This window comes from Podarcis tiliguerta, assembly GCF_965153285.1.
Source record: "Podarcis tiliguerta genome assembly, chromosome: 13".
Taxonomy (NCBI): domain Eukaryota; kingdom Metazoa; phylum Chordata; class Lepidosauria; order Squamata; family Lacertidae; genus Podarcis; species Podarcis tiliguerta.
In genome coordinates this window covers 39996674-40011495 of record NC_139546.1, presented here as the reverse complement: position 1 = coordinate 40011495, position 14822 = coordinate 39996674, and the positions used below count along the sequence as shown (strand labels likewise).

Here is a 14822-nt window from a genome sequence, read left to right as displayed (position 1 = left end):
GGTTAAATCTGTTATGATACACTGGGGGAGGGACTTGGGGCATAATATCCAACTCTCATCCTGGGAGAGGTTATGGAAAACTGATCTGAATTTTTGGGCACGCTGTACGTTGAAATAAAATTATATGAAAATGATGTATTTAACTCATAATAAGTTAGCAAAAATGTATGAGACAGGTACAAATATCTGCTGGAAATGTAAAGAAAAAGAAGGCACCTTTTATTATATGTGGTGGATGTTTAAGGTAACAAAAGCATTCTGGGAAATGATATATAAAGAATTGGAAAAAAAAGTTTGAAATAACTTTTATATATAAAAAAAACAGAGGCTTTTTTATTAGGAACTGTAGATGCTGAAATTCCAAGGGAGCAGAAAAGGCTTTTTATGTATGTCACGACAGCTGCATGGATGCTGTTAGCCCAGAGATGGAAAGAAGATAAAGTCCCTACCAGAGAAGAATGGCAAATTAAACTGTTGAACTATGCCGAAATGGCAGAACGGACCAGGAAAGCTCAGAAACCAGGAAGACCAAACCTTTAATAAGAAATGGGAAAAATATATATTTTACCTAGAAGACCACTGTAAGCAGCCGAAAGCACTAGCAGGTCCACAATAACACTTGTAATGTGACGAGAACTATGGATATAATGGAGTTATAAAAAACTTGGTTTATGGGGAAAAGATGCAGTAGAAAAGGGTAACAATAGAACCCACAGAGGGGAAGGTGGTAAGTCCAAAGAGTCAGAGGAAGTGGTATGATTATAATGTTAGATTTGTAAAACCAAATAAAATTCATTTTGTTAAAAGAAAAGAATATATTATCTCCCATTTTGATTTGATGGTTCCTGGAAAATGCAGAGGTTTTGGCCTATATTTGGATATAACTGGATGTCTTTTTGAATCAAAGTGGTGGACTGAATCTTGAAAAAACTGCACTGATGTTGATGTCTTGCTTGATGCCTTGCATGATATAAGCAGCAGTGCAGCGATGATGCTCCTTAGTTACAATGTTCCTGCTTCCCTGGGACTTCCATGAAAGGAGTACAACTCACCCACCCCCGTCATGTTGAGATTTGCAATACTGGAAGTGGAGTTGTAAGTATGGCTGGATGGAGGAGGATAGCAGTGCACTAGGAAGTATATGCCGATGAGAGAATTTATTAAGATTACACAGAGCTGAAGCCAAAGGAAAATGTCAAAGATGGAGACTGAAGAAGACAATGCTATAGACATGAATGTTTATTTCAGAGTCATTGGAGACAGCTGGTCTTTCTCTTTGAGGGATGTCGGAGGAGAAAATGATACCAGAGGCATCTGACTTCAGTTGAAGCTCCCAGCTGGCACTGTTGGGAACTGTAGGACTGCTTTACAGCTCTTGCTTGCAAATGAAGGTATTCATTTGATCACAGATTCTGTCATTCCACTTCCGTAAATCTGAAATTTGAGATAATAGACTCATACATCAGTTTGGCAACCACTGTTTTCTGGATAAAGTATATAAATGAAGATAATTACATGCAACCAACCTATGAAGACTGGTTAGAAAGCCTTCTAACTCATGCTCAACAAATGGATCCCTGCTGATTTGGTGTACAGCGTAATTAATTTGTGAACCTTGGTACAGATAAGCACATGGCTGAGTGTTGTATCCAACCAACTCATCCTCAGAGTAAACTCTTTAAATTTAATGGATTGTAGGCAGTGACGAGGTATGAGTGATGATTGTAGATAGTGATAAGAGGGACACGGGTGGCACTGTAGGTTAAACCACAGAGCCTAGGACTTGCCGATCAGAAGGTCAGCGGTTCAAATCCCCACGACTGGGTGAGCTCTCATTTCTCGGTCCCTGCTCTTGCCAACCTAGCAGTTCGAAAGCACGGCAAAGTGCAAGTAGATAAATAGGTACCGCTCCGGTGGGAAGGTAAACGGCGTTTCCGTGTGCTGCTCTGGTTCTCCAGAAGCTGCTTAGTCATGCTGGCCACATGACCCGGAAGCCCATAAAGCGAGATGAGTGCCGCAACCCCAGAATCAGCCATGACTGGACCTAATGGTCAGGGGTCCCTTTACCTTTACCTAGGTAGTGATGACTAAGTACAACTTTGTTAGATACAATCTTGAGAAATTTTGGCAACGGATGGAGAAGCAGATGGCAATGTAAAATCCAAGATGCAAATGTCTTCTTCTCAACCCTGGAAATGTTTTCCTTACCAGTGACGTGCAGCAACTCCACACAATACTCCACGCCACGCCAGTTGTTTGGTTCCCCTGTGTTCCAGCTTCGGTAATTGAAGGTTGATTCGTCAGCCCACCTCCATCGCCCATTCTGCAGGAATGATATGGAAGAGATCATGCAGTCATTTGAAATGAGGAGCTCCGTTCAAAGTTCATGTGGAGCAGTGAAACAAAATAAAGAAATTCCTTCCAGTAGCACCTTAGAGACCAACTAAGTTTGTTATTGGGTTGTTATGTGGAGCATTGGTCAGAGCGAAGCGATTGCCATTTAGGATGAAGACATTAGAGGACCCCCATAAACATAATGGAGAAGTTAAATATTGGATTAATCCTGAGAGATGATTGAGATAAGGACAGAATGGTGGTGTTAAGAAGCCACTATTCAATGATTAGGGGTGCCAACTTGAATAAAATATTGGGAAGGGAGCAGGAAAGGCAAGGCCCCTATAATCTATCACGCATTTGAATGACAGTGCCCAATAATGGGGGGAAGGGGCTGGCCCCCTCAAATATTTTATGGGGGGGGAGGGACCTCAGCCCCTAGGAGTTGGCTCCTACATCACTGACAATGGCCTGAAATAGAATAAGAGAAGACAACTCACCTGACGGGGATCTTGGAGCCCAATCCAAACATTACTTGGATTTTTCTGGTATGTGGCAATGTGCTTGGCTACCAAGGCTGCCTCTTTCTCAGTGAGGATAGAGGCAAGGTGGGTCCCACGACCATAGCTCTGGCACTCAATCTAAAAACGGAAGAAATGAAGGATACTTTGTCACAATTCAATGCCCCACTAGCATGGGCGGGGGATGAATTCAATTCAGTTCCCATTTAAAAGCCAATCCCTCACGTTCAAACTGTCCAACAAGAAAAAAAAAAGATAAGGAAGGAATCGGCTGGCCAGGGAGGCGTGGCCCGGGCTAATTAGGGCCGGTGCGGCTGAGGATTTCCCTCTCTTCTTCGCTCCAGCTGCTCCGATTTCCCACCCCGCCCACCCTTAGGTTTGGCTCTATGACATTGCTATGGACTTCAGTTGGTTGCTGTCAAGGGGCCTGGTAGGATTTTTTTCCACTTGGCAAATTGGCACCAGCCATTTGGTTTTTCACCTACCTTGTAGCAAATCGTCACTACTTCCTCGGCATTGGTGGTTAGGCATTGGTAAGGGTATTGTTATGCAGATGATGGGGAGGAGCGAGCGCCATCACCTTCCCCCAAATTGAAGGGTAGTCCGTAAAGGATTCCGGGGGGCGTTGCCCTGTCCAAAGCCTATGAAGGTGTGGGCCTAAGGCACGCCCCCGAGTTGTGACCCCAGGGGAGCTCCTAGTTGATGTACATCAGCAGGACTCCCCCTACTGGCAGTTAACCCTTGCCGGTCTTCAAGCAATCAGGCTGAAGCCGGTTAGTCGATAGGACCAATGCCTAAGTCAATACCGCTCAATTCCTGCAATCAATAAAGTTGTGGCCTTTTTCGCCCATTAACCTTAAACGCTGTGTCTTGTGTCTTATTTTCCAAGAGGGGGGGGAGGCGGGTACTCGCCAGGCAAATCCCTTTGGAAGTCACAGGAAGCTAAGTGGCCTCTTGCAATATCTGAGTCTATTCACAAATATGCATGTTGAGCACAGGTGGAGGGTCAAAACAAACACTTCAATAAGCCCAAGTTTGCATATTCCAAATGATCTCTACAGAGGCAAACAATGTCTGACCCCCCCTTTTTTTTAGCCCACATGCCTTTTCCTAAAGCTGCACACTATTGTTCTTTTCATGCACAGATGACTTGTTTCTTCTCCTGGGTTGGTAAACTACTTCACCTTATCATAACAAATCAAATCTCTTTTGTTGAGTCTAAGATGCTTCTCATGTACTTTCACATAACGTTATGCTTTCGTAGGAGAGGGATGTGCCTTACCTCAGCATCTTCCCATGACATCTTAAAATCAAAATAAGCATAGCAGTTGCCCTGGTTTTGCATCCAGTCCCTGGGACATGAGCTGGTCTTGGCTGTAGGGAGAAAGAAGGAAGAAAATAAAGAGGACCAAAAGAACTAAGAGTTTGCTCTTTAGCTCTATCATTGGTGATCCCATGAGGAAAACACAGAATATTTTAAAACCCTGATCTTTTGTCCCAATAGGATTAGCTGGGCTGCTCTCCATTCAAAATCTATTTTTTTAAATAAATATTTTATTGAATTTTACATAAAGAATGAAACAACAGAAAATAAACAACAACACAAAAGAAATAAGGAAAACAATAAAGCACAAACACAAAGCAGCAAAAAGTATCAAAAAACAAAAACAAAAATAAAAACAATTTTATCCTCATTATATTCCTTGCATTAACTTATTTCTCCGACCTCCCCAGACCTCCCTTCTCTGTATTCCAAATCATATATTCAGACAACAAATCCCTTCCCTCTTTCTTAATTAATTTTGTCTTAGTTTTAGTGTCTTAATATAACTTAATTTTCTTGTATCTTAAAATATTGGGTCTTTTTTAATTTTTAAACTTTTTACTAATAACCTTTTACATTCAATCAGATGTCATCAAACATTCATTATCTTATAATATTTCTGTAGATAGTCTTTAAACTTCCTCCAATCTTCTTTCACCGTCTCTTCTCCCTGGTCTCTGATTCTGCCGGTCATTTCAGCTAATTCCCTATAGTCCATTACTTTCATCTGCCATTCTTCCAGAGTGGGTAGTTCTTGTGTCTTCCAATACTGTGTGATGAGTATTCTTGCTGCTGTTGTTGCATACATAAAGAAAGTCCTATCCTTCTTTTGCACCTGTTGGCCGACCATGCCCAGGAGAAAGGCCTCTGGTTTCTTCAGAAAGGTGTATTTAAACACTTTTTTCATTTCATTATAGATCATCTCCCAGAAGGTCTTAATCCTGGGGCATGTCCACCAAAGGTGAAAAAAAGTACCTTCACTCCATTCAAAATCTAAGGAGTACCTTTTAGTGACTGCTTAGCCCTATGTAAGACTTCTGGGTGATTTGGTATAATGCTCACCTCCTGGGAAAGAACTGGAGACCAGAATTCCAAGAAGGTAAAGGCTGAACTTGGTGACGAATCCCATCTTCCTTTGTTTACCTTTGGAAAAGAGTAATGTACCATGAATTCAAGAGGGGCATTCATGGAATGTCATGGATCCAGTGTGGTGATTGAAGGGAGGGGAAAGTATTCTTCTGTGTTTAAAATAACAATTATCTTTTATTTGAACTTTTATTTGAAGATTGGAGGAAGAAGAAAGAATTTAAAGTTTCAAATCGTCAGGGTTGATGAATCATACACACTAATGGGACTTCCACACTAGGAATTTAAATGTGGAATTGCCATTCTTTGCTTGGTAAAAGTGGAGTCAACTGTAAAAGTGGAGCTGTTGAAATGCAGAAAGCTTTACAGAGAAAGGTTGGAGACCATTGAGCAGGTGACTGTAAAACCCTCCAGCTGGAAGCACCTTAAGTATTGATGAAAAACAACAGCACTTGCTTTCTGTTATCTGTTTTCTGTATGGCAGGGGTGGCCAACCCCCAAGAGACTGCAATCTACTCACAGAGTTAAAAACTGGCCGTGATCTACCACCCTTTGGGGGGTTTAGATCAAAGTTGTTGAGCTTCTTTGGAAGGAGCCACTGATTTACCAGTGATCTACCACAGACATCCAGTGAGCTACCGGTAGATCACAATCTACCTGTTGGACGTGCCTGCTATATGGAAAACGATTTACTCCCAAGCAAATGTGATGATTCAAAATCAAGGTTGTTTCAATCTACTTTCTGCATTGTCCAGGCAGCTACACGTAAACAAACGGTTTTGCATATTCCTTATGTCAGAGGTATGTCATGTGGCCCTTTTAGAGGGTGTTGGACTGGAACTATCATCATTCTCAACCATTAGACATACTTTCTGGGGCTGATGGGAGTTGGAGTCCAGCAATATTTTGAGGTCTCTGGATTTCCCACCCCCTCCTAATGTAAACTCCAGGATGTCAGCAAGAGTTGTAATTTGAACACACACACACCTCTTTCTCAAACATTCTTCATCTATTTGGCAGTAATCTAAGCAATCTGGATGTAGTGGGGATCTCCCCTGGATTTGAGAGCATTGGTCTCTTCCTTTTTTAAAAAATGCTTCTCGCTCTCAAAGTCTCCTAGTCATTCCTATCTTCTGAGCATCTATCCTCCTCCTCCCTTTCCAAACCAGCCTCAGAAACAGTGTCTAGTTTAATGTAAAATGCAGGGGGCTTTAGTCCCATTGCTTCCTTAACTGCAGTAACTGTGTAAATTAAGATTTTATATAGGGCAAACAAATAGGAATCCCCACTAATACTTCATCCCTTCTTGCAGCCATAAGTTATGAGAGAGAAGAGCACACCTCCTCTGTAAGAGTATCCTGTATGAATAGTAATGTACAGTATTGCTCTCAATCACACCATCAACTCATCTTTTTTTGCATATCTAGCAAAGCAAATAATCATGTTTGAGAAAGTTTGATGTCGTGTGAGTTTATTTCCTGTGGCTTCAACCTGTGATTGGTTGCCTCCTAAATTTGATGGATAGGACATTGGAAAATTCTGCGCCTGTATTGGTTGAGGCACTATTTGGTGATGGTGCCTCTCCTCTGGCAGAGGAGGGTTTGGCTGGAAAATGGCATGGCTAGTTTGGCTGGTATGGGGTAGCCCATTAGCATTATCCATCCAAACAAGGAGATATGGAGGGGCAGAGGCAGGACAGAGGTGGCCTTGCATGTGCTGAATAAAAATCACCGGAATTATCAGGGTGTGTCCCTCCCCCGTCTTTACCGATCTTACACAGCTGGGAAATTCAATGGGAAATTCATCTGTGTTGAAAAATTCAAAGAGGAACAAATTTCAAAGGGTGGCTGTGTTTCAGCTCTCATATTGTTTCAAATACTGCAAATTCAATACGTTTGTCTTTAAATGGAAACTGAACTGAATTTCTCTCCATCCCCAACCTCAATTCCAATTTACCCAGGTTCAGTCCTGTTGAGGTGATGGATTCCTCTTTCTACAGGCAAGTCTGTCTCCCAAGCTGGCTGCCTTAATTCTTATATGGAGCTTAGTCAGGTCAGAGGCAGGTGGAAAGGAGGAAGGAATGTTTAAAATTGGGGCTTGGCAAGGTCTAGATTTTAGAAGAAAATGGGAATGACTGAGGGGAGCTAAACTCCTCCCTCCACTTTGCCTCCTCGTGCTACTTACCGTATTTTTCGCTCTATAAGACACACCAGACCACAAGACGCACCTAGTTTTTGGAGGAGGAAAACAAGAAAAAAATATCTTCTGAATCCCAGAAGTGATTCCTCTTGATGTTCTGGCTTCTGGGATAGCTGCGCAGCCTGCATTTGCTCCATAAGATGGACACACATCCCCCCTTACTTTTTAGGAGGGAAAACGTCAGTCTTATAGAGCAAAAAATACGGTAATTTCCCCCTCCTTGGCTCAACTGGAATATAAGTAACTGTGGTGATGGAGGGTGGGGAGCTTTAACAGGTGAGTGTTCTACTTCTTCTTCTACTACACCCATGCCCTTGCTTTCTTCTCCTCAACTTCTCAACCCACAAACCCACATAGTATATGTATACTTACTTACCAGTGAAAACTGAATGAGACTTTGATGGAAGAAGGATGTGGACAGATATGTGGGTATAGGGTATAATGCTAGTGAGAGCCCCCAATACAAAATATAAATCAGTAGCCATAGCATCAGAAGTGAGTCTGTGATTGTCTCCAACTTACCCAAGTTTCGTCCTGTGAGGTGATGGATATCGCGTTATGCAGGGCCAAGTTTGTCTCTGAAGCTGCTGCCTCAATTCTTATATAGATCTTGGTGAAGTTGGGGGTTGGGGCAGGGAAGGGGGAAGGATGAAAGTTCAATCACTTGCCATATGTTGAGTAGATATGGATAGGAGAAATATGTTTCAGTTTCCCTGAAATTCCCACAATTAGTCCATTCATTATACAGTTAGGTTTCTGGTAATGGGTTGGAAAGCAAATACCCTAAATAAAATAAGCACACATAATTGACATCAGATAATGCATCTACCATCTGGGGCTTAGTCCATATCTAGGCGGAGTACTTTTTCGATATGTTTGATTTTAAAATGAAAGGGGAACAGAGTGCACGTTTTGCTCAAGGGCACAGACTTCGCATTGTTGATACCCAATAAGAATGGCCAGCTTCCTTCAAAATGGAGTGTTTACATTGGAACATTTCCCAGTATCCTCTGCTACATGAAGGGATTCCATGATAGGCAAATCCACGTGGCAAAGATTTAATGAAGCCACAACTGTGAAAATAGCTTCTATAAATTCAAACTAGTTTCCTTTTTAAACCTACATTTAAAAATGGAACTTGGTGAAGTCCATTTTTTCCATGAAAATGAAAGATGATTTCTTTCATTCTTTCAGGGAGAACTGAGATCTCAATCTCTTTGCTGCCCATGCTCTTTTGCTTTAGGTTTTCCTCCTCCCTGGTTCAATTCCAGGATTTCCAGGATTGTTTTTAAATATGCTGTAAGCTGCCCAGAGTGGCTGGGTTGTTGATGTTGCTGTTGTTGTTGTGGCTGGGAGAAAATCTAGACAGGGATAAGGGTGGATTTCAGCTCTCATCACCCCCCACTAGCATCCAGTTTACTCAATTATTTATTATTTGTTGAAATTATATACCGCCTAATACCCAGAGGTCTCAGGGTGGTTCACATAAAAAGATCACAGTATATATATATATATATATATATATATATATATATGCCATAGCTCAATAATACCTCCCCCCAAAGAGCCACATACCCAAGGGTATGGTATGGGATGTTGATCAGGTCAACCAAAGGCCTGGTTAAAAGCGAATGTTTTTGCCTGGCACTTAAAGGTTTTTAATGAAAGCGCTAGATAAACTTCTCTGGGGAGAGCATTCCATAGACGGGGAGGGCAGAGAAGGCCTGCCCTCATGTTGCCACCCTCCAGTCCTCTTGAGGAGGTGACACATGAAGGAGGGCCTCAGAAGATGATCTCATGTTCATATGGAAAGAGGCTGTTCTATCACTAGAATATTATGGAAAGAGGTGGAACCTACTACTAGAGTATTGTGTAGATAGCCCCTGGTATCTGCTACTAAACCTCTGTGGCCACTATATTTTTCTGGTGACAGCAATTTCCTCACACACAACCCCTCACAGCATTTGGGTGCTTATGGAAAAAAGACATCCACCAGGGCAGAGATAGGAGTTTTGTTTGTTTGTTTTGAAGAACATCTAGCGTGGGTGTAAGTAGGGATGCTGGTCTGAATATCTCTTTTACAGGAACAGAGAAAATATTCTCACAGCATTCAGAAATCTGAGTTTAAATATGTATGTCCACTGTCAGATTATTTAAATTACACTTGATGCTTTGCATGTTTGTATGGGGATTTTTTTTCTTCACACACATCACATGTCTTTTGAGTATAAAGTTTAATTCAGACTTTTCACAATACAATAAAAAGAAACTATTCAAAACAGAAAAGGATAAAAAGAAAAGAATGAAACAAAATAAGAAAAAGAGCCAGATGAATATAAAGTTCTCTCTCACATATATCCTAACTTTGAGCAATGAAATTTGTTTAAAAGATACATTTATTATGTAGGAACTGTATGATTATGGTCTTCCTGGTATCAAGGTCATGTCCCACCAACTTCTAATTTATTTTGGTAAGCAGAATGGTTAACTAGCATGAATTAACAAGAGCTCAAATGATTTTGATGTCCTAATTTTCAATCACTCGGCTGCTACTCCATTTTCAATCCTGCTGCAAATTGCTTCCACATAACATTCCATTTGGACAACACCCTGGTGAAGCAGGCCCCTGTAAGTAACAGTATTTACAGCCTCAGCTTAATGTGTAGCGATTAGCGGGTTGTCCTAGGTGCTGGGAAACTACTGTTCCAATCGCCATTCAGCCATGGGTCAGATGCCATCTCTCAATCTAAGCTTCTTCACAGAGTGTTGAGAAAACAATAGCAAGAGAGGGAGAATTATGTGCTCCTTGGATGGCATAGAAGACGGAATATAAAAACAAAGGAAATAACATCTCCTTGCCACAAATTAAGGTCCCTGGCTAATGGCATCTCTTTCACCCTCTCAACTATGGTAATGATTCTTCCTTACTAATCTCTCTTTACTGTTCATCTCAGGCCTAAAGATAATGATGTAGATTTTGGGGAGGAAGATGCAACCCAATAAACCAGCAGTAGAGGCCAAGATGGAGAAGATCTCCACAGCCACCATGTATTTCCCTTTGGTGCTCAGATAAGTGGGGACAAAGGACAGCCAAACACTGCAGAAGACCAGCATGCTGAAGGTAATCAACTTGGCTTCATTGAAAGTATCAGGCAACTTCCTGGCAAAGAAAGCCACAGAGAAGCTCACAATGGCCAAAAGACCCATGTAGCCGAGAATAAGGTGGAACATGATGTCGGAGCCTTCATTGCACTGCACTATGATCTGCCCATCCTGGGAGTGCAGGTCAAACTCTGGGAATGGGGGAGAGGATGCCAGCCACCCAAGACAGATGCCAGCTTGAATGAGAGAACAGAAGGTGATAAGGGATCCTGCCAGCCTCTTCCCAAGCCATTTCCTCAGGCTGTTCCCAGGCTTGGTCACCATGAATGCCAAAACCACAGTGAGGGTTTTGGCTAACACACAAGCAACAGCAATGGAGAAGACGATGCCAAAGACGGTTTGCCTCAAGACACAGGTCACCTTTGTAGGCCTGCCAATGAATAAGAAGGAGCAGAGAAAGCAGAGAAGCAGAGAAGAGAGCAAGGTGCAGGTGATGCCCCAGTTGTTGGCTTTGACAATGGGAGTGTTCCAGTGCAGACCGAAGGTCCCCATCACAACAACTGTGATCAGAGAAAGCAGGAGAGCCAAGGAGGCCAGAATTGCTCCCAAGGGCTCCTCATAGGATAGGTAGCTTATTTTTTTTGGAATACATTGGTCCTGAAAGGCATTTGGGTAGTGATCATCTTGGCATTTCTCACACTGATCTGCATCTGAAAGTGAGAAGCATGCTTTTAGCATTTCTTGAAGCAATAATTATTAATATTATTGATACCGTCTATTATGCGGTACACGAAACATATTACTGAGCTGATGAACCAAAGCCTAATTTTTCAACTAAGTGATGGTTCCTCTCTGAACATCTCAGATGTACTAATCAATCCATTCTTATTTATTTGTCATGGTTGCAGTACACCGATTGATTTCAGTGTTTTCCCCTTAAACATGTCTATCTCTGCATCCAGGCGCATGTCTTTGCATTTCAAGGCTTGCAGCCCAAGTGTTTCTATTTTACACTTTCCGTAATTGAGTTTGGGAGTGGATGAAACAGCCAGGTCGCCTTTCATTTGCTCACTGGGAAAATCTATATAGTGGTACCTCGGGTTACATACGCTTCAGGTTACATACACGTCAGGTTAAAGACGCCGCTAACCCAGAAATAGTGCTTCAGGTGAAGAACTTTGCTTCAGGATGAGAACAGAAATTGTGCTCCGGTGGCGCAGCTGCAGCAGGAGGCCCCATTAAGCTAAAGTGGTGTTTCAGGTTAAGAACAGTTTCAGGTTAAGAACGGACCTCCGGAACGAATTAAGTACTTAACCCGAGGTACCACTGTATTTGACAAGAAATAACTTTTCCTAAGGACTGAAACTGTGTGGATACAATAGAGAAAATTGTTCCCTAGTTGTTAATCACAGAAGATAAAAATCTGTTGGCTGCAGGTTCAATGCTGACAAAAAGGGAATCTATGGAGTGCAATCCTAATTATTTCTTCCCAGATGTATGTCATCCTGATTTCAATGGTGGTTACTCCATTGTGGATGTTATTTCACACAATATACTCTTGAATGGCTATCCAAAGGGGAGGAGAGAGGAAAGGACAAGGTGTATCAGGAACATATAAACACATGTGCTTGGGATCTATGACAGAAATTAAGCAGACATAATAAGACTAAGAAATGAATGTCGAAGTTGGATAGGAAGAATTCCAGTTGACTTGGGTTCCTTCACTTACCCTTCTGGACTGAAATCCTCCCTTTAGGGCACTGAACACAGTCATAGCAACAGATTTGCTTTCCCTGCTGTGGAAACGTACTCTTTCCAGGGTGGCAGCTCTCAACACAGGTGGAAATGGGCAGCGTCTAATGGTAATGACAAGCAAGGGATTTTGAATGGAATAAGCTTGCTTCTCTACATAAATCTTATTGTCATCTACATCCGCTTTGAAGTAGAAAGGTCACAGGACTGAATTTAGAGGATGGCTGTCAAGCACATGCTCCCTGGGCAAGCATCAGGCCCCCTGATAAAGATATTTTGTGCTGTCACTTAACCATTTGGCCAGCCCAGCACATGTCTGAATGGCAAAGAGAAGCTTGTGCCAACCTTCTCCCTCTTGATCGATTGTTTCCTCATAACCCAATGCTGATTCCCTCCTGGAGGGAGAGCAGAGCTTAAATAAGGAGCTGGCAGCAGATGCTGCTTCTCCTTCTTACCAAATGTACTTGAACTTTCAGATTAAACTATACAATGCAGGTAGGTGTTACTTACATTGCTAATACATCTTACATAGATTTTAATCTATGATAAATACTGTTACAACTGACAGCAGCACAGCAGAACATTCCTGCTGCTTTGTTTAGATTGCTCATAACTGCCATAGCTGTAGAAATTCACATAACTATTCCGTCTTATAATATGTGTGTTTTTTGTGGGGAGCCATTGGGTTTTTTATTTTCATTATGTATTATGTATGTATTCTTTATGTATTTTGTGGTTTTATATGTTGATTTTATTCTGTGAACTGCCCTGAGACCTCCAGTTATATGGCAGTGTATAAACTCATTCATTCATTCATTCATTCATTCATTCATTCCATCAATCAATCAATCAATCAATCAATCAATCAATCAATTTCATCTGGCATATGACAGCACTGCATACTATAGCCTTCTGAGCATCAGCCCTTTTCTTAGCCTTTTGGATGCTTTCATCCCACACTTTATGGCCAAGCCTGCATGGAGTTTGGCCTCACCAACAGCCTGATGGAGACCAACATCCTGGGACAGGATATCACCGGCACTCCATCCATCAACATTAGTGACCACACACTTCAGGCGGTGGATAAGTTTCTTTCTACCTCGGCTCCGCATGGCAGAGATTGTTGGCAACAACGCATTTTAGAGCACAACAGTCCCTTTTCAAGAGCTTTAAACACTTGCCAATTCCTCACTCAGAAAGACCTTGTTCTTAACCCTAAGCTCCCAGTTAGCTTCAAACTAGCTTTGGATCAACAAATTTGAACAAAGTAACAAAGATAGTATTTGATCACTGAGTACTAGAGCTTTCCTCCTCACACTTCTCCTTTGGAGCCATCTGTGTTTTCCTGGATCGCCTGATTTTTTCATTAAAGATGATGATGGATGGTGATTAAAACAAAAAAATAGTCCCACCCACCTGCTTGAACTTGGGATTCCATGCGATGGCACTTCCATCCACTGTGAACTCTTTTCCTGGGGGGGCCTGAGGGTCCACCCTCCCCACTCGAACTCTCTGGAAGGACTTATTGGGAAATGTGACCAAGTTGAGGAGATCATAGCCACCTGCCTGCTGCCCCTTCTCATCCAAAAAGATTTCTTCCCCAGCACTGTTGTTGAAGTGGATGTTCTTCAGGAAGGAGTGAAGCTAGATTGCAGGAGAAAAAATACACAAACATTGTCTGCTAATATGCTCTCTCTTTTCCATTTGGCAAGTGGACCTTTGGCTTTTTACTACCATTCATCAGCATGTTCTAGGATGCTGAAAGCTGCCTTAATGCGAGTGAAATCATTGCTCTATATAGCCCAGTCATTTCTACACAGGTTGTTATTGGCTCTCTAGGGTTTCAGAGTCTTTCCCAGCATGATCTTGAGATGCTGGGGGGTTGAACATGGGACCTTCTGAATGAAAGCAGATGTTCTGCCAATGAGCTGTAAGCCTTTCCAGTTCCAATACTAAGAGGCATGACTTGGTATGCTTTTCGACTTGCCATGGATTCTGGGTAATTCAAAAACCTCCTCCATTAACATATGCAACTGCCTTGTGCTGAGTCAAACCATTGTTCTCTGTAGCCCAAAACTGTCTACTCTGAATTGCCACAGTTCTATTCGGCATACATCTGAGGTTTCAACCCATTTCTGATACCAGAGAACACTCCTGGCCCTTGCACAGTCCCAAGTAGGAGAATCCTGGATGGATTAATTTCAAGAGCTTTGAATGTGCAGCATGCAAAGCATGTGGCCTTTCACTGAGATCAACTCCCTCCCAATGATAGAGCTCACCACTGAACATCCCCAAGGCCTCTCCTCCATGCCAGGGCTTGGCTGTGAAACATATGAACAGTAATAATAACTCCTGTTCTTCTAACATTGAGGAGAGTAGTTGACAGTACCTGCCAGGGCTGAACTTTCTGCTGCATCCATCTCTCAGCCAGTACTTTCTGTTTGGTTCTTGAGGAATACATGCTAAGGAGAGCATGTGCTACTGCATGGATGGCATTGTAGATG

The 14822-nt window shown here is 42.2% G+C and overlaps 1 protein-coding gene across 1 annotated transcript; it reads right to left on the bottom strand.

Moving 5' to 3' along the window:
* Nucleotides 1-1226: 1226 nt before the first annotated feature.
* On the bottom strand, nucleotides 1227-8035 carry LOC310662683 (C-type lectin LmsL-like). The gene is made up of 6 exons (XM_083409629.1): nucleotides 7987-8035; nucleotides 5242-5322; nucleotides 4138-4229; nucleotides 2835-2975; nucleotides 2209-2323; nucleotides 1227-1434 (listed from the first exon to the last, which is right to left on the bottom strand). The coding sequence occupies exons 2-6, from the start codon at nucleotides 5306-5308 to the stop codon at nucleotides 1367-1369; spliced, it is 483 nt and encodes a 160-aa protein (XP_083265755.1). The 5' UTR covers nucleotides 5309-5322; nucleotides 7987-8035; the 3' UTR covers nucleotides 1227-1366.
* Nucleotides 8036-14822: the final 6787 nt, after the last annotated feature.